Genomic DNA, 24,982 nt, shown 5'->3' on the forward strand with positions numbered 1-24,982 from the left:
TGCAAGAATATGTTATAAAGCATGGTATCTTAGTAGACATTCCCTATCAAAAAAGGGATGTCTTTTTTGTTGTTAGGAGCTGATCTGCTATATTATTTAGTGTTTGTTTCTGAGAAGACAATAGAGTTAGGCATAGCTTTTATCACGGTTTGTCAATGGGTTGGCTCGGCACACGCCACCTGCCCTGCTGGTGCCGCACCCCATGGCCTCTCAGCACAGTCAGCTGCAACATGATTAACTGTTTTAAAAGAAAGAAAGGAAAAAGTTTTAAAAATTTGTCGAGAAAGTGGCCTTTTCTTTCATAACATAACCTCAGAATTGTATGTATCAAATTGTATACATCAAAATGTTGACATTATTTGCAAGAAAATTTAATTTTACCTTATCTAAGAATCTCACCTCTTTATAGAATGCAGGGCTCCTCCTTTATTCACGAGGGATATGTTCCAAGACCCTCAGTGGATGCCTGAAATTGCAATTATGCCAAACCCTGTGTATGCTTTGTTTTGTCCTATAGACACATACCTATAATAAAGTTTAATTTATAAATTAGGTGCAGTAAGTGATTGGCAACAATAACAATGAAACAATAATTATAATAATGCACTGTAACAAATGTTATGTGAATGTGGTCTCTCTCACAAATATGTTATTGTACTGTATTCACCTTTCTGGTGATAATGTGAGATGATACAGTGCCTCAGTGATGAGATGAAATGGGGTGAATATACTGGACAAAGAGATGATTCATGTTCCAGGTGGGACAGCACCAGATTTCATCACCACCAGAATGCCATGCAATGTAAAATGTATGATTTGTTTGTTTCTGCATTTTCCCACTTAATATTTTTGGACCACTGTTAACCCCCAGTAACTGATACCACAGAAATTGTGGATAATATTAGATAGAATATGTAAATTGCTTCTTCTCTGGTTATATAAAGTTTTATATATAAGTAAAAATAAGTATAAATTACAGGCCTTGATCTATGGAAGATGTTTGATTACCTAAACTTAGTAATTTTTTATAGGATTAAAATGAAGTTGGATCAAGGAGGAGTGGTTCAAGATTTTATTAATGCCCTAGAACAACTCTCTAATCCAGAAATGATCTTTAAGGTAATATTACATCTTCTAACACATAAAACATAGAACTTAGATAAAATCTACTTACATTCTAGTTTGATTTTTCACTCTTTTTTTTCCCCCCTGCACAGGACTGGACTGAGGATATCAAAGTTGAATTAACAAAAAACCCCGTAAATAAAAAAACCATTGAAAAGATGTATGAAAGAATGTATGCAGCCTTGGGAGACTCAAAGGCTCCAGGCGTTGGGGCTTTTAGAAGGAAGTTTATTCAGGTATGGGTAATGGCAGCCTGCCTGTATGATAGAATCATTGTGAAGATCAATACTTATGGTTGCTGGTTTGTTAGCAATTCTGGTTTTAAAATGTCTGTTGAATTTGTAAACTGTCTTAGATCTGATGCTTTCTCTGAAATATTAATGGCGTATTTCTAGGTCATAAAGAACAAAGGGGGTCAATAGGTAAAATCTTGGGGGTTTTATCACATTGTGTTCTTCATGCTCAGATTCTTAGATATGAAGGTTACATGTTTTTAATCTTTTTAATTCTCAGAATGGTTTGAATATTGGATCAATAAATATTTGTATTTTATATAGGTTAACTATTGGTGAGCACTTATCTCTGTTCAAGGCACTCTACTGGGTGCTATAGGAGATAGAAAGAGAAGATTGACCCAGTTTCTGAATTCAAAGGAATTGTTGGTAGATACTGTATGTAAAGAACTGTAGCCTGAGGACAAATGTGATACATGAGACCTATTTTCAAAGTTGTTTTCGAGTTGAAAGAAAGAGAATCTTCTCACCTCAGTTTGGAGTGAATCAGAAAAAGCCTCTTAGAACAAGGGGAGATCAGAGAGCCTTGCCGTGTCCAGATTCCGCACCGCATGCCTTGTGCTTGCTGCTCCCTCTACATGAGTTTCTCTGCTGGCCCCGTCCAGCTGGATAGCTCACCCTGGCAGATGTGTCTTTGCAGCATTTCTCCTTCAGAGCCCGTGTCTGAACCTCCTTCTCCTGGCTGTCCCCAGAGTTAGGTGTTCCTTCCTCCCTGCTGCCTGAAGCACCTACACGCACATCTCTTAGCATCGTCCATGTTGCAGCATGTACCAGCACTTCACTCCTTTTTTATTTTATTTTTAATATATTTTTATGATTTCAGAGAGGAAGGGAAAGGGAGAGAGAGATAGAAACATCAATGATGAGAGAGAATCAATGATTGGCTGCCTCCTGCACACCCCTACTGGGGATCAAGCCCGTAACCCGGGTATGTGCCCTTGACCAGAATCAAACCCGGGCCCCTTCAGTCCACAGGCTGATGCTCTATCCATTGAGCCAAACGAGCTGGGCAATACTTCACTCTGTTTTATTGCTGAATATTATTCCACTTTTTGTCTCGTTTTGTTTATCCTTTCATCAACTGATGGACATTTGGTTTTCTTTCCACTTCTTAGTTCTTATGAATAGTGCTGCTGCGAACATCAGTGTACAGGTTCTTTTGGCAAAATCCTCAGGAATAGGAAACTATATTTATCTTTTTTTTAAAAAAAATACATTTTTTTATTGATTTCAGAAAGGAAAGTAGAGGGAGAGAGAGGGACAAAAACATCAATTACAAGAGAGAAGCATTGATTGGCTGCCTCCAGCACGCCCCTCTACTAGGGATTGAGCCCATAACCCAGGTATGTGTCCTTGACCAGAATTGAACTTGGGACCCTTCAGTGCACAGGCTGAGCCAAACCGGCTAGGGCCATATTTATCTTTAATTCTTTAATTTATGCCTCCCAAATTAGACTTGTGGGCAGAGATTTTCATCTTATTCATCTTTTCTTTTCACTACCTATACTACCGTTGGGTGTGAAATAGGCATCTTTAATTAGATGCATGAATGGTATAGTTTCGGTAAGTAGAGACGGATTTTGGCCGGTCATTCCTACTTAAGGTAGTTTTAGTTAAAGGTCTGAATAAATGTAAGAATATACAGGACTGTCACTGCTACATGTGACAAGGGGTTTATTTCCTAAAAGTCAAGATAAAATCATGCATGCGCACTGAGCGGGCTGCTCCGAGGACCCCAGGGGCAGAACGTGACAGGTGGCACATCCCGGCCATGGGTCCCAGCATTCTGACTCTGCTCACCCTCCTTCCTACCAGCAAGTGAAAGCTGACAGAGGCTATGCTGGGTGAACGGGAGCAGGAAGATGCCATTGCCCAGTTCCCATATGTGAATTCTGGGCGGGACAGCATCCCCTGCCTCTCCTGCCCAGGGATAGGCTACATCCGACAGAGCAAGTAAATGAGCTGGTGGCTTTGATCCCACAGTGACCAGAGACTGTGTGCTCGGAGAACCAAGCAGTATGGCCTCCTGTCTGTCCTGCTCTGTCTCCTGGCACTTGGGTTAGTGATTTTCTTTCTATTTCCAAATCCAGTCCTTGTGGATGACGACGGCATCAGTGAGAAAAGTCACCTTTATTAAGCAGGACTCCCTTGTAATCCTCACTGTCAAGGCCACCCTGAAAATCAGGGCCTCCCACTTCTGTGTGGCAGTGGCCAGCCTGTCCAGCCAAGTTCAGTGTGCGAACAGTGGCCAGTCATTGACAGCTAACATCTCCCTCATTCCACCTTGGAGCGAGCTGGTGAGTGTGGCGGCGCAGGCAGAGGTGGGACGGCCCCTTTCCTGTGTGTACTTCTGCACATTGCCCAGTGTCCAGGCGTACAACGTGGTGACCTTCATGAGAACTTCAGTTAAGATCTCATACATTGGCCACATGACCTAGAGCTCCTTGGAGACACATCGCTATGTGGATTGTGGACAAATTCCTCAGCTGTTTAGAAAATGCTTTTGGTTCTTCTATGGCAGCACCTGTCAGAAGAGACACAGCATCTGTTCTCAGGGCCCGAGTTCCATTCCTACCCCAGATGGTAGAAGTAGAGGAAAAACTGGTTCTCTTAATCCCCAGCAAACACCCTCCTGCCACTTGGGAGGGAAACTCACCTCTATAGCAGCATTCATGTATCTCCGAACCAGCAGAATTGCTGCCCAGCGAATAGCAGGCACTCAGGGTTTGAAGAATTAAATTCAGGTCTTTTCAGCTGTTCTTGGAGCATTATAAATTGAAAGCATGCTGTGCTAGGTTATAAAACCATAGAGTGACATGGACAGTTAGTGCAGTACTGTGAGACAGAGAAGGATTTGATATGGTGTGGAGCCTAGTAATATAGGTCATTCAATGAAATACAGAGGTTTATAATCTTATCTTTTTTAAAAATCAGAACAGGGTATTTTTCTCCAGATCCCTAATCCCAGTTCCAGCCAGTGAATGAAGGCTAAATCAGGCCCCACATGGGCTCTCGGTAAAAGCAATGATAACGTTCTGTAAGTTCCTGGCATTTGGGAGATGAAAATTGTCACCTATAGAATGGTCTGTGCTTTCTCTATGTATCCAGGTTTTCTCTCCCTGCTGCTTCTTCTGTGCAGATGCCGTCCTGAATAGTTGTGCAGTTGCACTGACTGTCCTATCTCCAATGTTCAAATTTACCTTAAACATTAATATTTAAGATAATTTATTATTAATTTCAGGCTTTTGGAAAAGAATTTGATAAACACTTTGGGAAACAAGGTTCTAAGCTACCTGGAATGAAGCTTCATGACTTCAATGACATTACCAACACACTGCTTTCAAAAATGCGCGAAGACTCAAAGCCACCTGGGAACCTGAAAGAATGCTCACCCTGGATGAGTGACTTCAGAGTGGAATTCCTAAGAAATGAGCTGGAGATTCCTGGTGAGCAAACCTTCAGAAGTGACAAAGCTACTTTAAGAAGAATAGTACTGTAGCAGGAACTTTTGATTTCTAAAATAATGTCAGGATTTTGACAGTTATTTTTATTTTATTTATTTATTTTATTTTATTTTTTTAATTTAATTTTATTTTTTAAGAGAAGTAAGCTTTATTTCCTTGTTTCTCAAATAGAGTTGGCTGAGCTGGTCGCTTTTTGGTAATTAATCAAAGAGACCAAACCCCATATCCTCCTCCGACTCCTCCGACTCTTCCTTTGCTCCAGCCTTGGCTGGGGCTGCAGCGGCAGCAGGAGCAGCAGTGGGGGCAGCGGCCACAAAAGCAGATGGATCAAATTCTTGTCATATTTTTTATCGTTACTATGAATGGGTATACTTTATCCAATGTCTAATTAGATTATAGCTTTCTTATATTCCTGATTATGACAAGTGTTCAGATTTCTATCTAATAATAATGATAATGTAATTTCTTCTAAACATCCCCATGCTTTACTTCTGAATACCTTTTCCTCAGAAATATAATATAGGTATAAATGAAAATCACTTCTTGGGGTGTACATGCTGGACCCATTCAAAGTGAAAAGATAATGAGAAACAACTTACCTTTGAGAAAAAGGATTGTGACATTGAGGATAAAGACAAGTCAGTCAGATGTGAACACAGCATTGTTCAGACAATTTTTGTACATTTCATGTTCTTTACCCTGGAATTCAACAGACCAAAAAAAATGTTTTAATATGGTTATATCCATTGGATACAAAAAACATTTGGAGAAATACTTTTCTTTGTTATTATTAGCAGCTATGTATTACATACAGGCAGTTTCAAGAAAATTATTTGAAACGTAAGCCTCCTAATATGCAGCTTGATTCTCCTTAAATACAACAATGTTCTATCCCATGCATTATTTTTCCTGTTTGAAGTTCTTCCCTTAGTCAAATTCAGAAATGCAGGGTTGGGCAAAAGTAGGTTTCTAGTTGTAATACAAGTAAATAATACAATAATTAATAAATAATAACACAAAATAAACTGCATACTGCACAACTGTAAACCTACTTTTGTTTACCCCTGTAACAGATTTTTTAAAATCCATTTTCTTGAAATAAAAACTTTTAGTAAAAATTTTGTTAACTCTTTAATTAGATCGCAACTATTTTTCAAGGTTTTTTTAAAATTGATTTTTAGAGAGAGAGGAAGAGAAAGTAAGAGAGAAACACCGATGTGAGAGCAAGACAGGGATTGACTGTCTCCTGCACACCCCCTACCAGGAATCAAGCCCACAACCTGGGCATGTACCCTGACCAGGAATCAAACTGGCAACCTTTTGGTGCATGGGACGATGCTCAACTACTGAGCCACATTAGCCAGGGCAGCAGCTGTTTTAAAATACAGGGATCTGTAACAAGCTCTATCTAAATAAGGCTTTTCTGTTTTGTCTTAGGTCAGTATGATGGCAAAGGAAAGCCAATGCCAGAATACCACGCACGGATCGCGGGGTTTGATGAGCGGGTAGGTGCCAGTGTTTGTGACCCCAGTCACCAGAGTTAGGATTGTTAGTATGTGGCATTTAGTTCTTCACATTTGAGAATATTTATGTGTACCCAAGAAAAGACAATTAACTTCCTGTGTTGGTCTAAAATGTATGTAGTCTTATGATCCTATTCTTTACTGAATTTCTTAATGTTTCCAATGTTTTAATATCAATCATATTTAAGGACATAATAAACTTGAAGGGTAAACTATATATGTGTAGCCATTATAAAATATATGTAATTTAAGTAATTGTAGAAAGTTGTGTATTGCTTGTTGCTAAGGACATCCACATTTATTAGCAATTATTTTAACCAGGAATATGGAATTATGTGGGTACAATAGTATGGTGTGAATAGGTAACAGAAATATCTCACTGACCCTCGATTATCTCTTTTTTTCTCTATATCACCTGTCTTCAAAGAGAGATCTCTCTTTGAGCAATGTGTGCCAACCCGCCTTACTTTCCCCACCCCACCTTTTTAAAGATATATTTTTATTGATTTCAGAGAGGAAGGGAGAGGAAAAGAGAGATAGAAACATCAGTGATAAGAGAGAATCATTGATTGGCTGCCTCTGGCACACCCCCTACTGAGGATCGAGCCCGCAACCCCAGGCATGTGCCCTGACCAGGAATTGAACCCTGACCTCTGGTTCATATTCAGCCATGAGCCACACCAGCTGGGCACTTTTCCCCTTTTGATGGTGATATGATGTGCTGGTCCCTCAGTGTTTAGACTGCACCTAAAAATATTTTCTTAATTTTTAAAGGTGAAAACAATGGCTTCTATCAGAAAACCAAAGCGCATCATCATCCGAGGCCATGATGAGCGAGACTACCCTTTCCTGGTGAAAGGGGGCGAAGATCTGCGGCAGGACCAGCGCGTCGAGCAGCTCTTTGAGGTCATGAACGTCATCCTCTCCCGAGATGCCGCCTGCAGTCAGAGAAACATGCAGTTACAGACGTACCACGTCGTCCCCATGACCTCCAGGTAAGACCGCCTGGGGTTAGAGGTCACTTGACAATTTAGTGTTTTAGATTTCATAAAGACAGAAACCTAGCCAGAACTAATAAACACCTCTAAACCTATAATTTTTATCTTGATGTGGGGAAAGTAAGTGAAGAATTGACATGAAAAAAAAAATCTGTTTTGCTTTAATTCTACAGAACTTTTTTTTTTAGTAAAGAAAGAGCAGTTTGGGTTTATATTCATAAACCTTTTATTCTCCTTTTCAGATTAGGATTAATTGAATGGATTGAAAATACGTTTACCTTAAAGGAACTTCTTTTGAGTAACATGTCACAAGAGGAGAAAGCAGCTTATACAAGGTAACGTGGCGTCTCAGTACTTTCTCCAGCCCTGCCCTGGTCCACCCCGGCCCGCCCTGGTCCACCCCAGCCCGCCCTGGCCCACCCCAGCCCGCCCTGGTCCACCCCGGCCCGCCCTGGCCCACCCCGGCCCGCCCTGGTCCACCCCAGCCCGCCCTGGCCCACCCCAGCCTGCCCTGGTCCACCCCAGCCCTGCCCTGGCCCACCCCAGCCCTGCCCTGGCCCACCCCAGCCCGCCCTGGCCCACCCCAGCCTGCCCTGGTCCACCCCAACCCGCCCTGGCCCACCCCAGCCCTGCCCTGGCCCACCCCAGCCCGCCCTGGTCTACCCCAGCCCGCCCTGGTCCACCCCAGCCCGCCCTGGTCCACCCCAGCCCTGCCCTGGCCCACCCCAGCCTGCCCTGGTCCACCCCAACCCACCCTGGCCCACCCCAGCCCGCTGCTGCGCCCGGACGTGACATTCTCCCTGAGTAGAGTTGTTTCAGATTCCGTTTCCTCCACCCCATGTTTCTAGTCACATTTCAGGGCCCCTTTCCATTGGTGCTGTCAGCCGACCCTGGCCTAGTCTTTAATGTGCTTGTGGGTAGGTGAAGAGGAGTCTAAGCAGTAGTTGCATATATTTTACCACAATAAAGAAAAAAAAAGTATTAGCTTTGGGAAAAAAGGGAAAATCTTGAAAGAAATAAAACAAATACATAAGAAGAGCAGCTGACATTTCATTAAACGTCTTCTGTGTGCTAGGCACTATTCTCAGCTCTGAATGTATATGAAGTCATTTCTTTTTTCACAAAAGCCTGTAAGGTGAGTGTCACTAGCTCTGTGCAGATGAAGAAGCTGAGGGCCAGAAAGGTTAAGTACTTGTCCTCGGTCACCCAGCATGTAAGTGGGATAGCTTAGCAGAAGGGTTTTTTCTTTGTTTTTTGTTTCTGTAAAGAAAAATAAGGACAATATTGAAACACATTTTGAAGTAGGAGTTAACTAGATTTGAGGACAAGCTATAGAATGAAGGAAGAAGAAACAGGCCTATTTTTCTTCATTGTACTCTCATTCTTTCCTGAAAGTATGGAACAGTTTCTGTAAAATTAATCATTTTGATCAAACTCTTACCTGTGGGTAACAGTTGCTACATAGGACAGTGACTACCAGCTTTTAATTCCCATCCTTTGAGTCCTTCGTCGGGAATCATCTCTGCCTTGAAGACAGGAAAGCTGACGAACAGTACTTCCCAGAGTCCGAAATTCCGCAGCTGCTCTGGCCCTGACGGGCAGTGTTTCGGACTCACCTTTCCCTCTTCCCACGCCTCCTTTGTAAGAGGGGGCAGTGATGTCAAGTGCATAAGGCAACCATAGGTATCAGCAGAGTTCAAAGTGCTTTTCAATATGAAATTGTTAGGCTACTTTCCTCTACCTTTTAAAAACAAGGCACTTCCAACCCCCTTTACTAAACATCATTGCTATCTTTTCTTTACATATTACAGTTTTTCCAAACTAAAGATTTTTCACCCCAGTTGAAACTAGGAGAGAATTTAGTTGAAAATGGAGTGTCCATTTGTGAAGCTAACTTAGTAGCAATTCAGAAAAGATTCAACTTAAGTGATGAACTATTAAGCAATATTTTGCAAAATCATTCTATCTTTAGGTGTTTTTTTAGGAAAACTTGTTAAAACTTTTGACGCAACCCCCAAAGTGGTTAAACATACAAACATCCCATTGTTTCCAACTGCCCCGATGCTGCCTTTTGCCTAAGAAGCATTGAAAACAGCTTTTCAAATTCAATTCAATCCACATCCATTGTCTCCTAAGAAAATACTTTGTTCTTAGTGTGGATTTCATATGTATCTGCAAACTGGAAAAGGGGAAAGAGTAAGGCAGGGTTTTAAATAACGACAAGAACAGACTTCACCTGTCTTCAAACGATGTGTGGCATTGTGTTGGCAGTGTCGCCTGGCTGCCTGTTTTAAATCCGTTGCGTGTAGTCCCATCGCCCTGTACTTACGGTGCTTTCCCAGGACAGGCCTTCTAGAGCCACGTGCCAAGCTCATAGACCCTTATGTTGAGGTCATCTTGTTCTCTTTGTATGAAGTGGAAAAATGATTGCATTTCTTTGTTTTGTACTTAAACTTTTACACAGGAAATACCTTCGATTCTTCAGAAATGAAGGATAAATAATGATATATTGAAATTCTAGATCCAGAGTAACATGGGTTGTGTTAATATTAAATACTAGAGGCCCGATGCACAAAGATTCATGCAGCAATGGGCCTTCCTTCCCCTGGCTGCCGGCACCATCGTTGCTCCGGCCCGGAGCCACCTTTCCGCCTTCCCACACTGCCCAGAGTCCCGGAACGGCTGGGGCGGTGTGGAACGCCTGCGTCGTTGCCACGCAAGCATCCTGCCCCACCCCTGGCCGCTCGGCACCTGTGTATGCAAATTAACCCACCATGGCTGTTGGGTTAATTTGCATACTCGCTCCTGATTGGCTGATGAGCGTTGGGAAGGTACAGTCAATTTGCATCTTTCTCTTTTATTAGTGTAGATGATTGAAAATCATATTTATTTTCCCTGCCTATTCCCTGTTTTTCAGTGAATTCATGGTGGTCTTTGCCTCTAAAAGCGTATAATGCTGAATATCTCCCCAGTGCTGACTCCTTTTTCCTCTTTGCTAGTGATCCCCGAGCCCCACCATTTGAATATAGAGACTGGCTGGCAAAGACGTCGGGAAAGCAGGGCCCTGGCGCTTATATGCTGATGTATAAGTGAGTGTGTTTTGATTTTCCTTTTTGTAACTAGTTCGTGCTTCTCAAAGTTGCATATATATTTTGTTCCTTAGAAAGTTTTACCTCAGAGAAATCATCAAAATCTAGTTACTTGATATCTGAGCTTCAATGTAAACAAAGAATTTTAAATGTCCCGTCACAAGAAGTTTGTTCTAATCAGACATCTTCTATTGTTAAATCTTAGGAGAGCTAGTCGTACTGAAGCAGTCACATCTTTCAGAAAAAGAGAAAGTAAAGTACCAGCTGCTCTCTTGAAGTAAGTATCCTTCCGACTGTCCCCCCACTGGTAGCACAGGGGGGACCCCAGCCGTGTCCCCTCTCCCAGGCCTGTTAGCACAGCAGGGACCCCAGCGGTGTCCCCTCTCCCAGGCGCTGGTAGCACAGCAGGGACCCCAGCGGTGTCCCCTCTCCCAGGCCTGGTAGCACAGCAGGGACCCCAGCGGTGTCCCCTCTCCCAGGCCTGGTAGCACAGCGGGGACCCCAGCGGTGTCCCCTCTCCCAGGCCTGGTAGCACAGCGGGGACCCCAGCGGTGTCCCCTCTCCCAGGCCTGGTAGCACAGCAGGGACCCCAGCGGTGTCCCCTCTCCCAGGCCTGTTAGCACAGCGGGGACCCCAGCCGTGTCCCCTCTCCCAGGCCTGTTAGCACAGCGGGGACCCCAGCCGTGTCCCCTCTCCCAGGCCTGTTAGCACAGCAGGGACCCCAGCCGTGTCCCCTCTCCCAGGCCTGGTAGCACAGTGGGGACCCCAGCCGTGTCCCCTCTCCCAGGCCTGTTAGCACAGTGGGGACCCCAGCCGTGTCCCCTCTCCCAGGCCTGTTAGCACAGTGGGGACCCCAGCGGTGTCCCCTCTCCCAGGCCCGTTAGCACAGCAGGGACCCCAGCCGTGTCCCCGCTCCCAGGCGCTGGTACCACAGCAGGGACCCCAGCTGTGTCCCCGCTCCCAGGCGCTGGTAGCACAGCAGGGACCCCAGCTGTGTCCCCCCTCCCAGGCCTGTTAGCACAGTGGGGGCCCCAGCTGTGTCCCCTCTCCCAGCCCTGTTAGCACAGTGGGGACCCCAGCGGTGTCCCCTCTCCCAGCCCTGTTAGCACAGTGGGGGCCCCAGCAGTGTCCCCTCTCCCAGGCCTGTTAGCACAGTGGGGACCCAGCGGTGTCCCCTCTCCCAGGTCTGTTAGCACAGCGGGGACCCCAGCCGTGTCCCCTCTCCCAGGCCTGTTAGCACAGTGGGGGCCCCAGCTGTGTCCCCTCTCCCAGGCCTGTTAGCACAGTGGGGGCCCCAGCGGTGTCCCCTTTCCCAGGCCTGTTAGCACAGCGGGGACCCCAGCCGTGTCCCCTCTCCCAGGCCTGTTAGCACAGCGGGGACCCCAGCCGTGTCCCCTCTCCCAGGCCTGTTAGCACAGTGGGGGCCCCAGCGGTGTCCCCCCTCCCAGGCCTGGTAGCACAGTGGGGGCCCCAGCTGTGTCCCCTCTCCCAGGCCTGTTAGCACAGCGGGGACCCCAGCCGTGTCCCCTCTCCCAGGCCTGTTAGCACAGCGGGGACCCCAGCCGTGTCCCCTCTCCCAGGCCTGTTAGCACAGCGGGGACCCCAGCCGTGTCCCCTCTCCCAGGCGCTGGTAGCACAGCAGGGACCCCAGCCGTGTCCCCTCTCCCAGGCGCGCCTTTCTGAAGATGAGCGCCGGCCCGGAGGCCTTCCTGGCGCTCCGCTCCCACTTTGCCAGCTCTCATGCTCTGATGTGCATCAGCCACTGGATTCTGGGCATCGGAGACAGGCATCTGAACAATTTCATGGTGAACATGGAGACGGGCGGCATGATCGGAATTGACTTTGGACACGCCTTTGGGTCAGCTACGCAGGTGTGCTCCTCTCGCTCTCGCTGTTCTGGCTAATTTACAGTTGTTTTAGGGCCTGTCACGCCCTCTGGCAATGGACCGTTTTCAAAGAAGTGACAGCTTTGGGTCAGTGGGGTCAGCTTTATCATGAACATTCGTTTAACTTTCTTGCAGAAAGGGATGCTCTCAGCCTGGGTCAGACAGGTTATACAAGGTGTGAAGACAGGCTGATCAGAAGAATAGAATGTGCTCCTATAAAAAGGGAAGACTCTAAGGGAGCTTCATGAAGTGCAGAGTCGGATGTCTTGTGCGGGATCTGATGCCAGTGTTTTCTCCGGCACTGAGCTCTGTTAGAAGCCGCACTTCTGAGTCTGCAGGCTGCGTGGCTCTGCACGGAGCGGGTGGCATCGCAGGGATGACTGTTGGTTACTCGTGGGCACAGTGCATTCCTCTCTGTGGATCTGATTTTGAGAAAAGTGGAGTTCACGTTCTCACCAAATGTGAACAGTAACTACGGGAAGATGCTTTGTTTGTGCCTGTTACTTTGAGATTTCTAGTGAATATATCCTGTTTCTTGTGTGTATGTTTTTCTCTTTAGTTTCTGCCAGTCCCTGAGCTGATGCCTTTTCGTCTAACTCGCCAATTTATCAATCTGATGTTACCAATGAAAGAAACAGGAGTTATGTACAGCGTCATGGTGCATGCACTGAGAGCCTTCCGCTCGCACCCCGACCTGCTCACGACCACCATGGATGTGTTTGTAAAGGAACCTTCCTTCGACTGGAAAGTAGGGCGGTTTATATGCACTTCCACTTGTATTATAATGTGCTAGTAATCGATACGATGGAAATGCATCAAAATGTGTTCCCTGAAATATTTACATGATTTTATAGAGCATTTCACGAAAATAACAGTTGGAAATCATTTGGCTTGAAAATAAGATAAGAAACATAACCTTTATTTGGACAAAGCTATTGTTTCAATTGAGTGTCTTTCTAACTAGGAGAGGAAGCATGAACCCATTAATGGTGGGTTCGATTTCTCTTGGAGACAACTTTTAGTTTAAAATCCTTGATCATAAAGACAAACAGTACTTTCTTAAATCTCAAGGGTTCTTTACAACACAGCCCCAAAAGAATGAAGCTTAGCAATGACACCCTTTACATAGGGAGTGATTTTTAAACATATATATATTTTTATTGATTTCAGAGAGGAAGGAAGGGAGAGAGAGAGAGAAACATCAATGATGAGAGAGAATCACTGATTGGCTGCTTCCTGCACACCCCCCACCGGGGATTGAGCCTGCAACCCGGGTATGTGCCCTTGACCAGAATCGAACCCGGGACCCTTCAGTCCACAGGCCAACACTCTATCTCCTGAGCCAGACCGGCTAGGGCAGGAGTGATGTTTAAACCTGACTATGATTCCTCAAGATCATTGTCACTATTGTGTTACTACCATTAGAATCTGCATAAAAAGCTATAGAGCTCCTCCCAGTTACAGAGTTGTTTAGTTTAAGATCATGACTTGTTTTATCTGTTTGGATGTGATCAAATGTACTGTTATAGTAAGCAAAGAAAATCATGTTCTTTTCCTTTAGAATTTTGAACAGAAAATGCTGAAAAAAGGAGGATCGTGGATTCGAGAAATAAATGTAACAGAAAAAAACTGGTATCCCCGGCAGAAAATACATTATGCTAAGAGAAAGTTAACAGGTGCCAATCCAGCAGTTATTACTTGGTAAGATTATCATTTGTGGGGAAAAAAAACAAACAAAACACCATCTGCTAGCATTTCCTGAAGAATTACTACATACTGTAGAAAGTGGGAAGAACTTTACATGTAGCCTGTGATGTGAGCCCTGTATCCTCATTTTACCAATGAATGCTCAACGTCATTAGTCATCAGAGATACCACTTCACACCCACTAATAAAAGTAATGACATGTAACTAGGGTGGCGAGGATGTGGAGAATTGGAACCCTCGTATGTTGCTGGTAGGAAGGTAAAATGGTGCAACCGCTGTGGAAAATGCAGTTGGCAGTTAATCAAAAATTTAAACATAGAATTGCCATGTGAGTCTTCAGTTTGTCTCTTCAGTATTCACCCGAGAGAAATGAAAGAACGTACCAGCACAAAAGCCTGCAGAGAAACATTATAGCAGCATTATCCATGTTCTATTTTTCTACAAATTGAGTCTCTTGACTTCAAGGTTATGAGCAACAGAAACGTTCTACAAGTGATGAGAGGGAATGCTTAATAGCTAGGAATGCAGGCAACAAAGGGAAAATAATGAGTGGCTTATGCTTTTGTACTTGTTTACTATTTCTTCAGTGATGAGTTGCTTCTGGGCCATGAGAAGGTACCTGCCTTTGATGACTTTGTTGCTGTCGCACGAGGAAACAAGGATCACAACGTTCGTGCCCAAGAACCAGAGAGTGGACTTTCGGAAGAGGCTCAAGTGAAGTGCTTGATTGACCAGGCAACCGACCCCAACATCCTTGGCAGGACTTGGGAAGGGTGGGAGCCCTGGGTGTGAGGGCTCGGAGACATTGCAAGTGCTGTGACTTAGACAAAGCAGCTATCTTAATAAATGGTATAGTGTGAAATTCCGTTCAGTGTCTCATTGGTAACTATGGCATATTGGAAAAAACACCCAGAAGCCTCATCGCTAAGCCTGAGTGTAAAGCCGACAGCATGACTGATATGTTACCTTACATTAGCGGTGCAGGAACAATAACAGGTAAAGCTGTGGCTTATTATATTTTGAAATGATTGCAGTTGATGTTTCTCTCTCATCAATGTTTCCATCTCTCTATCGCTCTCCCGCCTCTCTTTCTAAAATCAATAAAGAAATATTTTTAAAAACCTTGGTCTCAGCACTCACTTTTGCCACCTGCTCCACAGTGGGAAGACAGGTAGACTCAGGATAACTTCAGCAATCCCAGGTCTGGGTGTAGGGATAGCACTCAGCATTGCAATTCCAGGAAAACAAATCCCTATAGGAAATGGATTCCTCGTTTGGAGAGGAAACATGCATTTTAGAACAGCAAGATCAAATTATGAAATCCAAAAATGGCTTTCTGCTCAGTCTCAGCCTCCTCTTATACCTCCACACACCTGAGACTTTCAGATTGGCTTGAGCTTTTTATTGTTTTTCTAAAACATTTATATTTAGAAGCAGCCTAAGTGCCCATCAGCTGATGAGTGGATTAAAAACCTGTGGTACATCTAAACAATGGAATACTACGCTGCTATAAAAAAGAAGGAACTCTTATCATTCACAACAGCATGGATGGGCCTGGAGAGCATTATGCTAAGCAAAATAAGCCAGTCAGAGAAAGATAAATATCACATGATCTCACTCATTTGTGGAATATAATGAACAACATAAACTGATGAACAAAAATAGATCCAGAGACATAGAAGCATTGAACAGACTGTCCATCCTATGAGGGGAGGTGGGGGTTGAGGGCGTAAGAGATCAACCAAAGGACTTGTATGCATGCATCTGAGCATAACCCATGGACAGACAGTAGGGGGGTCAGGGCATGTGCTGGGGGTGGGGGGGATGGGAGTGGCTGGGGAGAGGTCAATGGGGAGGGAGGAGACTTTTGCAATACTTTAAATAATAAATAATTTATATATATATATTTAATATATTTTATTGATTTTTTTACAGAGAGGAAGGGAGAGGAGAGTTAGAAACATCGATGAGAGAGAGACATCGATCAGCTGCCTCCTGCACCCTCCCTACCGGGGATGTGCCCGCAACCAAGGTACATGCCCTTGGCCGGAATCGAACCTGGGACCCTTGAGTCCGCAGGCTGACGCTCTATCCACTGAGCCAAACCTGTTAGGGCAATAATTTATATTTTTAAAAAAAAATTCAGTGTTACCAGATGACTGTGTGTATGAGTCCCATTACAAAGCTATCCGCTCGGAAATTCCTGTAGAAGCCATGAGCATGCACTAAAACAGAACCCGTTACAGTAGAGTGTTCATAGGCACTTGCGCAATCGCTCAGGACAGTAAAGGTCCTCATTGCACACTTAGGGGCTGCATGTCTGGCTCATACCCGTGGTCCAAACTTCAACCCTGTGACTTGCTGAGTGAAGACAGTTGATTTGTCTCATAAACAACAGCAGGGTGGTCAGCAGAGGGGAAGTGGGCTGGAGGGGCAGGAGGAGGGTAAAGGGGTCAAATACATGGTGACCGAGGGAGACAGACTGGGTGGAAATCACACAATGCAATATGTAGGTAATGTATTATAGAATTGTACACTTGAAATACAATGTTACTAACCAATGTCACCCCAATAAATCTCATTAAAAATATATTTGGTTTGGAAACCAGGAAATAAGACATCTCTACTGATTATAATTATAAGAAAATATGAATAATACTAAGAATATTTTATTGCCCTATCCCAGTGGTCAGCAAACTGCGGCTCGCGAGCCACATGCGGCTCTTTGGCCCCTTGAGTGTGGCTCTTCCACAAAATACCACATGCGGGCACGCATGTACAGTGCGATTAAAACTTCGTGGCCCATGCGCAGAAGTCGGTATTTTGTGGAAGAGCCACACTCAAGGGGCCAAAGAGCCACATGTGGCTCGCGAGCCACAGTTTGCCAACCGCTGCCTCCACGTTGTTTATTTTGCTCATTAGATTCCACATAGAAGTGCAATCATATGGTCCTTGTCTTTCTCTAATTGGCTTATTTCACTTAGCATCATACTCTCCAGGTTCATCCGTGCTGTCTCAAGTGGTAAAATTTCCTTCAATGGCTAATATTCCATCGTGTAAATGAACCAGAGTTTTTTCATTCACTCATTGACTGACGGGCACGTGGGCTACTTCCAAATCTTGGCTATTTAAAGAGCACTGCAGTGAACATAGGGGCGCACACGTTCTTTTGAATTAGTGTCACTGGTGTCTTCAGATGTATTCCCTGACGTGGAATTGCTGGGTCATAAGACAGCTCCGTTTTTCATTTTTTGAGGTAACTCCTATTGTTCTCCATAGTGACCGTCCCAATCTGCATCCCCACCACAGCGCACGGCAGTTCTTCCCTTTTCTCCCTACTCTTTCCGACACTTGTTTGCTGATTGTTATTGGCCCTCAGGCTGGCTGGCTGTGCGGCTCGGCCCTGGCCACGGTGTGCGGGCTGCGGTGCAGATGTGACCGCACGAAGCAGAATTGGCCTCGGCAGGTCCTGGTGCTGCTGAGACCTCCCGTTGGATGTGCTGTTTGTGAGGCTTATTCGGTCCTGCTCTCACGTTGTGTGAAGCTGGCCACGGGCTGGGTGGGTTCTGGCCCTCTGGGGAGGGACTGGTGCAGGCCAATGGCAGAGTCTGTGGCTGGCCCTGAACAGCCTGTTCGGAGCTACACGTGACCCACGGTTTGTGGCTGTCTCTGCTGGTCTTGGGTGCACGTGGGAAGGACCTAACCGCACACCACGGTCAGCTTTTCCCCAGGACTGGTTCCAGGGGCAGGTCAGCAAAAGTCCCAAGTCATCCTGAGACCACCTCCACCTGTTGGCAGCCTGTCAGGCCCAGTCACTGAAAGAGCCGCTGGCAGACGTGCGGGAAGGGGACCAGTGGTTTCCTGCAAGGGGCGGTGCTGGCCTGGCTTCAGGGTGGTGGTGGGTGTGGACCTCACTCCAGAGTGGCAGGACTCAGTCTTCCTGAGTTTTGTCCTGGCTTTGGAGGTGAGGCCGCGAGGATTCAGGCAGGTGGGGCCTCCGGAGTCTGCTGGTTGGATCTGTGGGAAACGGGGCTGGTGGTTCTGTTGGATTTCTCATGGTGGGAAGTGCCAGTCAGGTTCGCAGGGAAAGGGGGTAATGGCCTCTGCCCCAAAGTCAGACCATTCAGTCCCGGCACCTGTGAGTCTCCCTGACTCCGACAGCCTGGCCAAAGCAGCTAACTCCTCAGCAGGGCACAAGCTCCACCAGGGGGGCGGGGGCGGGGGGGGTGGCAGGGAGGGCAGATGGAGCCCAGAGGGTGTGGCTATTGCTCTCCTTCAGGCTGATGCCACAAGGACACTCCACCCAAGAGAGATGGCACCGTGGATATGGGAGAATGACTCAGCACAGTTCCCTCCCCAGAGCAACAACTCCTAGACTTTCCCTAGGTCAGTGGTCGGCAAACTGCGGCTCGCAAGCCACATGCGGCTCTTTGGCCCCTTGAGTGTGGCTCTTCCACAAAATACCACATGTGGGCACGCACCTACGGTGCAATTGAAACTTTGTGGCCCTTGCGCAGAAGTCGGTATTTTGTGGAAGAGCCACACTCAAGGGGCCAAAGAGCCGCATGTGGCTCGCGAGCCGACCACTGCCCTACGTGATTCTAGTCTCCCTTGCCCTCTCTCTGCTGGAGCCCAGTGCGAGTGGCTGTGTACAAAACGTTGTGCCTTGGCCCATTAAGAGGCTGCCTGTGTCTCCCACAGACTCCCAGCCTCAGTCTCCCGGGTGGACAGAAGCCCTGCTGCGTTTCACAGCCGGGTGTTAGGGGGACGCCTCCACAGGCTCTCGTGCTCTGGGCTGGGGAACCTGGCTTGGGGTTCGGCCCCAGGCCTCTCTGGAACCTCATCCACTACCCGTGGGAGCAGAGCCAGTCCTCTTGGCATCGTCACCTTCCTAGTGGTCTCGATGTGGCCGCTTCTGTAAGTCCACGGTCCGAGGCTTCTCCTCAGCTCGTCTTCAGTAGGTTATTCAGGACGATTGCTCTTTATTTTAGTTGTAATTCCAGTTTGGTCCTGAAAGGAGGTGAGTGTAGCTTCCACCTACTCTGCTGCCATCTTGAGGCTCCCTCCTCTGAATCACTTTTAAATTCAGAGTTGTTGATATTTGGGTTTTATACCCAATACTGCTCTCTGTTTGGTCAAGAGAGTTGGTGATGCAGAATTTCTTCAAAGAGAGCTCCCCACTATTATCCCTCGGGTTTCACTCCTATCCACTCACACCCATATGCAGGCAAGACCAGATGTAATTGACACCGTGGCCAATGGTGATTGGCATATGCATCCCAATATTGCATCCAAACTTCAACAGAATATGAAAAAATGCGCATTTGATATTTGGCAATATGTGAGGTGAATTGTCCTGAGAAACCCGATATGGAAATGATTAATGTGGCTGAAGTCACGGAAGGCAACAGAGAGGAGCTGTTTTATGAAGGCTCTGGCCGATGGAAGGCCCTGCCAGCCACACAGGCGAGGGGAGGAAGCGCTCTCACCTGGGCCATCGCCATCACGAACGGGGGCCAGGTAGGTCTGGGGGAGGGGGAGGGGGGGTTCAGAGTTGAGCCAGGCCTCTGTTGCTTGTGGTAGGAAACAGATTTACTCGTAAAGAAGTAGCAGTCGAGGGCTCACACTTAAAAACTGAAACTCCATTCTCGTGGCCAAGAACCTCTCAAGTATTTTATGGAACAGAGTGACAGAACCTTCCTCTTCAAAGAGCTCTTGGCAGCCACCTGGAGAATGGATTGGGTGGGGGAACTCCTACGTGCAAGCCTGCTGTGCCCTTCCTGGGGGAACAGGTGTGACAAGTGCCACCCAGGAAGTGCCTGGGCTGTGGCAGGAGGTGGAGGCAGGGCTGACAGGTGTGAGCTAAGGGAAGGAGGAATCCCCTTGACAAGAATACGGGCTAGGAAGACAATTGCTTCTCCTTTGTGTTTTATTCACGGGAAGGTGAGCAAGAATACGGAAGTTGGACACCTGGCCCACAGAATCCGATACCTGTGTTCAGCTCCGGTTGCTTTGTAGTCTGGGGGCTCAGCCTCTTCGATTCAGAGGCTGGAGTAAGTGCAGAAATGGTCACCCAGTTTTTAATAAAACACACAGGCTCGCCGAAACCGGTTTGGCTCAGTGGATGGAGCGTCGGCCTGCGGACTGAAGGGTCCCGGGTTCGATTCCGGTCAAGGGCATGTGCCTGGGTTGCGGGCACATCCCCAGTGGGGAGTGTGCAGGAGGCGGCTGATCGATGTTTCTCTCTCATCGATGTTTCTAACTCTCTATCTCTCTCCCTTCCTCTCTGTAAAAAATCAATAAAATTTATAAAAAAACAAAAAAACAAAAACACACAGGCTCTCACAGTGCAAAGGCTGTGTGACCCCAACACCCACTGGGTTCATTATTTTCGACCTTTGTCTTCCTTTATTCAAACTCAGACATCAGGAATGAGGTTTATTAAAAAAGACTGCATTTCTATCGTCTGACACAGACACATGGAAATATACCATAAAATTAAAATTAGCCCCAAGCAGAAGTTTAACGAAAGTATCTAATCTGATAGTTGGGGAGAGGGTGCTAAAGTCAGCCGTTTTCTTCCTGAAACTTCATTTTGCTTTCGATAGCACGGCTCAAAAACCACTTTCATCGTTTGAGACTTTGATTCGAACGATTGTTCCTGCCCGGGATCGTGCCCCATACAGAGCACCCAGTGGCCCCACCTCAGAGCTGTGCTGTGGTCGCCGTGTTATGAATGAGCAGGAGACCGAGTGTCTCTTCCAGCCCTGAGGGCGCGCAGTGATGGCAGAGCACACGCTAAGCATTGTGAGCCGCGTGAACTTCTAACGACGGGTGTTTAGCAACTCAGCTGAGCTCAGCATAGGAGTGTCCTTGTAAACGCAGGGAAGTCCAAAGCTCCCACCTGGCATGCTTTCTCACCCGATTCCTCCTTGTGACGGCTCCACTCAGAACACCAGGGTCCAGAGAAGGGTCAGATAATTACTGGAAACAGATCTCTACCAGTGAGAAATGTTCAAGAACAACTTGGTCTTTATCTTGAATAAATTACTAGTGGAGACATTCAAAGAAGTAACTAGGAACTACTGTCACAGAAACTAAACTTTAAACTTTATTATTTTTTTTAAAAAAAGTCTTTAATTTGCCCTCAAATGTCATAACAAATCCATTATTGTGGATTTATAATCTCTCCTCCCCCCTTTTCTGGAAAAGGCAAGAAAATTCTTTATAGTAAATGGAATTATTTTTTAAATTTTATTTTTCAGTCACAGTCTACATTCAATGCTGTTTTGTTGTAGTGTCAGGGTACAGCACGTGGTTAGATAATCACATACTTTACAACGTGTTCTCCCTGGCAGTTCCTGGCGCCATACTTATTAAAATGTTACTGACTATATTCGTTATGCTGTGCTTTACGTCCACATGACTCTTTCCTGTTAATCCTCACCCGAGGATATTTGTTCTGTTGGTTTTTAGAGAGAGTGGGAGGGAGAGAGAGGATGGAGAGACAGACATCGATTGGTTGCCTCCCGCACCAGAGCCGCACAGGTGCCTGGGATGGAACCTGCAGCCCTTCGGTGTGTGGGCAATGCTCTAACCACTGAGGGCACCAGCCAAGGCCCAGTGACTATTCTGAAACAATCAATTTTGTATTCTTAATCCCCTCACCTTCCTACCTCTCCCCCAACCCCCTTTCCTCTGGCTCCCATCAGTCTGTTCTCTGTATGAGTCTGCTTCAATTTTGGTTTTTTGTTCTGCTCTTTAGATGCCACAGATAGTGAAATCACATGGTATTTTTCTTACTCTAACTTATTTCAGTTAGAATAATATTCTAGATCTATACATGGCTGAGTAATAGTCCATTGAACACGTGTACCACAACTTTTCCATTCACTTGAGTTGCTTCTGTATCTTGGCTATTGTAAATAATGCTGCAATAAACACAGGGGTGCATATATTCTTTCAAATTAGTGTTTGGGTGGGAAGAAAATTCTTTATTACTGGCTAATATATTACGAAAATGTAGGCTTAGCATCTTTTTCAAGCTCAATCCCAAAATGTCAAAGGGCATTCTAACAGTTTTTCTTCAATAGCATTTCCTTGCAAGCTCAACTTCATCTTAGCAAAAATACTTATATTTACTCTGATATCTGAATGTACTAATCATCTCACTGAGTTGTTTTTGAGAATATGGTTCTTCCACATAAATTTTTCATCTCCTAATTAATTGGAGAAGGCTTTATAGTGTTTTTAGGGCTTCCTACATAAACAGAACCAAGAAATTTGTCCTAGGCCGTTTCCTGGGTGGGCATGAACCCGCATCATATGTATTTACGGTCTCTACCCTTCATAGGCGATTAATGCGTCACACCAACATCGTGTGCCCCTCCGAGTAACCCTAAAGCCATGTGTTTGTTCTTCTAGAAACGCTATCGAACCCCCCAGTGCCACTGGAGTTCACCTCCGGGAGGAACGCAGGAGCTCGGGCAGCGGCGTGCGCGCCCCTGGGTGTTTGGACCCACCGTCTGGTGGGAGGGAAGCCTGAGCCCAGAACAGGCGTGAGATGGCGCCCAGGCCTGAGCGGGGCAGAGATTTCAGAAAAGGAATCGACAAAGCTGCCTGCCCCCAACTGCAGGAACTCGGCGAACAAGGACAGTCCATACCGTCTTCCCGGGCATTTGCCCAGGTGAGGAGCTACGGACTCGCCACCCCGCCAGGCACCAGTGCAACCCCTCCCTCTGCTCACGAGGCCCAGCCGCTTCAGGTTCGAAGAACGTCTCTGACCCTGAACAGAGAAGCTGAAATAAAATCAGGGCTGAAGGGAGACGAGCCACAAGATGGCACTGCTTCAGTTCAGAGAAGCGGCCGTGCGCGGCCCGGAGCGGGGAGCGCCCGCAACGCGGGTCCTCGCGGCTTCGTGGGGTCCGGAGCCGACCGGTCCCGGCCCGTCCCGGCCCGTCCCGGCCCGGCCTCGCGCTGCAGCCGACGGGGCGGCCGGCGCTGCGTCCCGCTCCCCGCGGCCAGGGAGCAGCCGCGGCGGGGCCGAGCGACGCCCGCGCCTGCAGGGTCCCTGCTCGGCCCTCCGGCCGGGCCGCCCGCCCCCTCCCGCCTCTGACGACGGGAACCGGCCCGGGACGCGCGCCACGGCCGGGCCGGTGCTGATCCCGCGCGGGGTCGGAGGGACGCGGAGCTGCCGTCCACCCACAGGAAGCGGGGAGCGCCCCGCGCGGGCGGAGGGAGGGCCGTTCCCAGCAGGACGGCCCGGGCCGGTCCGGGCGGGGGCGGAGGAAGCGCCGCGCGGGGGGAGCCGGGGCCGCGAGGCGGCGGCGGGCGAAGGTTCAAGGGGCGGCTCCGGGGGTGGCTCCCCGGCCGCCGCCCGCCGCTCCCCGCCCCGCGCCCCCGGGCGCCCCGCGGCCTGGAGCCGGGGCGGGGCCTGCGCGTCCGCGCGGCTAGAAAAGGCGGCGGCCGGCCCCCGGGTGACAGCCGCGCTCGCGCTCGCCCTCGGAGCCCAGCCGACGCCGCCATGAGCGCCGCCCTCTTCAGCCTGGACGGCCCGGCGCGCGGCGCGCCCTGGCCCGCGGAGCCGGCGCCCTTCTACGAGCCGGGCCGGACCTGCAAGCCCGCCCGCGCCAGCGAGCCCGGCGCCGCGGCCCCCGCCATGTACGACGACGAGAGCGCCATCGACTTCAGCGCCTACATCGACTCCATGGCCGCCGTGCCCACCCTGGAGCTGTGCCACGACGAGCTCTTCGCCGACCTCTTCAACAGCAACCACAAGGCGGGCGCGGCGGGCGCCCCGGAGCCGCCGCCCGGCCACCCCGCGCGCCCCGCCGGCCCGGGCCCCGCCGCCCCGCGGCCGCTCAAGCGCGAGCCCGACTGGGGCGACGGCGACGCGGGCTCGCTGCTGCCCGCGCAGGTGGCCGTCTGCGCGCAGACCGTGGTGAGCCTGGCGGCCGCCGCGCAGCCCACGCCCCCCACGTCGCCCGAGCCGCCGCGGGGCAGCCCGGGGCCCAGTCCCGCGCCCGGCCCGGCCCGGGAGAAGGGCGCCGGCAAGCGGGGCCCGGACCGCGGCAGCCCCGAGTACCGGCAGCGGCGCGAGCGCAACAACATCGCGGTGCGCAAGAGCCGCGACAAGGCCAAGCGGCGCAACCAGGAGATGCAGCAGAAGCTGGTGGAGCTGTCGGCCGAGAACGAGAAGCTGCACCAGCGCGTGGAGCAGCTCACGCGGGACCTGGCCGGCCTCCGGCAGTTCTTCAAGCAGCTGCCCGGCTCGTCCTTCCTGCCGGCCGGGGCCGCCGACGGCCGGTGACGCGTGGCCGGCGGGGGCGCGGGGAGACGCCGGGACACCTCACACCCGCCGCGCGGAGCCCAGCGCGCCCTGCCCGCCGCAGCCGCCGGCGCCGCCGTTCCGGGGACGCGAGGGGAAGGGAGCCGCGGCCTGGACTTGCCACCACTGACCCTGGAGAGAAGCTGTACTTGTTTATTTTCCCTTAAGTTATTTTTATATGGTAGCTTTTTCTACATCTTACTCCTGTTGATGCAGCTAAGGTACTTTTTTAAGAAAACGAAAAAGACTTTAAAGACAATCCTTTGTATTGTAGATAAGAGGAAAAGACTGAGCACGCTCACTTTTTTATATTAATTTTTACAGTATTGGTAAGAATAAAGAAGTATTTGAAACCACCCCTGCTTCCTGTGTTCGCGGAGGCGCCTGCTCGCTGGGGCCCCAGGACCCGCGGGGAAGGCGCGCTCCAGCCCCAGGTGCGCAGCGCGGCGCCGGGAAGGCGCGGACCCAGGTGTGTCACCCGAGGGCGCTGAGCTTGTGCGGGAGGGAGAGGGTCGGCTTTGCTTGGGAAACACGCCGACATCTACGTCCGACTGTTTGTTGAACTTGCCC

At 48.4% G+C, this 24,982-nt stretch overlaps 2 protein-coding genes and 1 pseudogene across 3 annotated transcripts in view; all 3 read left to right on the plus strand.

The window, feature by feature from the left end:
- The window catches only part of PRKDC (protein kinase, DNA-activated, catalytic subunit), a gene marked incomplete at its 5' end in the record, with an annotated part of 203,039 nt that extends 187,837 nt beyond the window's left edge, over positions 1–15,202 (plus strand). Inside the window, 12 exons of the mRNA XM_081110966.1 lie at positions 1,032–1,119; positions 1,218–1,361; positions 4,660–4,864; positions 6,320–6,387; positions 7,180–7,400; positions 7,646–7,738; positions 10,403–10,492; positions 10,698–10,769; positions 12,162–12,363; positions 12,938–13,126; positions 13,940–14,079; positions 14,673–15,202. Coding sequence (XP_080967092.1) covers positions 1,032–1,119; positions 1,218–1,361; positions 4,660–4,864; positions 6,320–6,387; positions 7,180–7,400; positions 7,646–7,738; positions 10,403–10,492; positions 10,698–10,769; positions 12,162–12,363; positions 12,938–13,126; positions 13,940–14,079; positions 14,673–14,877 — 1,717 coding nt within the window. The 3' untranslated portion in view covers positions 14,878–15,202. The remainder of the gene's footprint in view (positions 1–1,031; positions 1,120–1,217; positions 1,362–4,659; positions 4,865–6,319; positions 6,388–7,179; positions 7,401–7,645; positions 7,739–10,402; positions 10,493–10,697; positions 10,770–12,161; positions 12,364–12,937; positions 13,127–13,939; positions 14,080–14,672) is intronic.
- Positions 2,964–3,912, plus strand: LOC308533226 (transmembrane protein 106C-like; annotated as a pseudogene). Its single transcript has 2 exons — positions 2,964–2,981; positions 3,174–3,912. The product of its transcript is annotated as a transmembrane protein 106C-like (transcript).
- An 8,376-nt stretch (positions 15,203–23,578) lies between the features above and the next one.
- Positions 23,579–24,768, plus strand: CEBPD (CCAAT enhancer binding protein delta). Its single transcript, XM_081110968.1, has one exon. It carries the CDS (start codon positions 23,609–23,611, stop codon positions 24,392–24,394), a length of 786 nt encoding a protein of 261 aa, XP_080967094.1. The 5' UTR covers positions 23,579–23,608; the 3' UTR covers positions 24,395–24,768.
- The last annotated feature ends 214 nt before the right edge of the window (positions 24,769–24,982 follow it).

The sequence above is a fragment of the Myotis nattereri genome (genome assembly GCF_964212035.1).
Source record: "Myotis nattereri genome assembly, chromosome: 17".
Classification (NCBI taxonomy): Eukaryota; Metazoa; Chordata; class Mammalia; order Chiroptera; family Vespertilionidae; genus Myotis; species Myotis nattereri.

What these genes read in the sequence shown, in the direction of transcription:
- CEBPD (XM_081110968.1), top strand. Translation starts at nt 23,609, where the DNA reads ATGAGCGCCGCCCTCTTCAGCCTGGACGGCCCGGCGCGCGGCGCGCCC.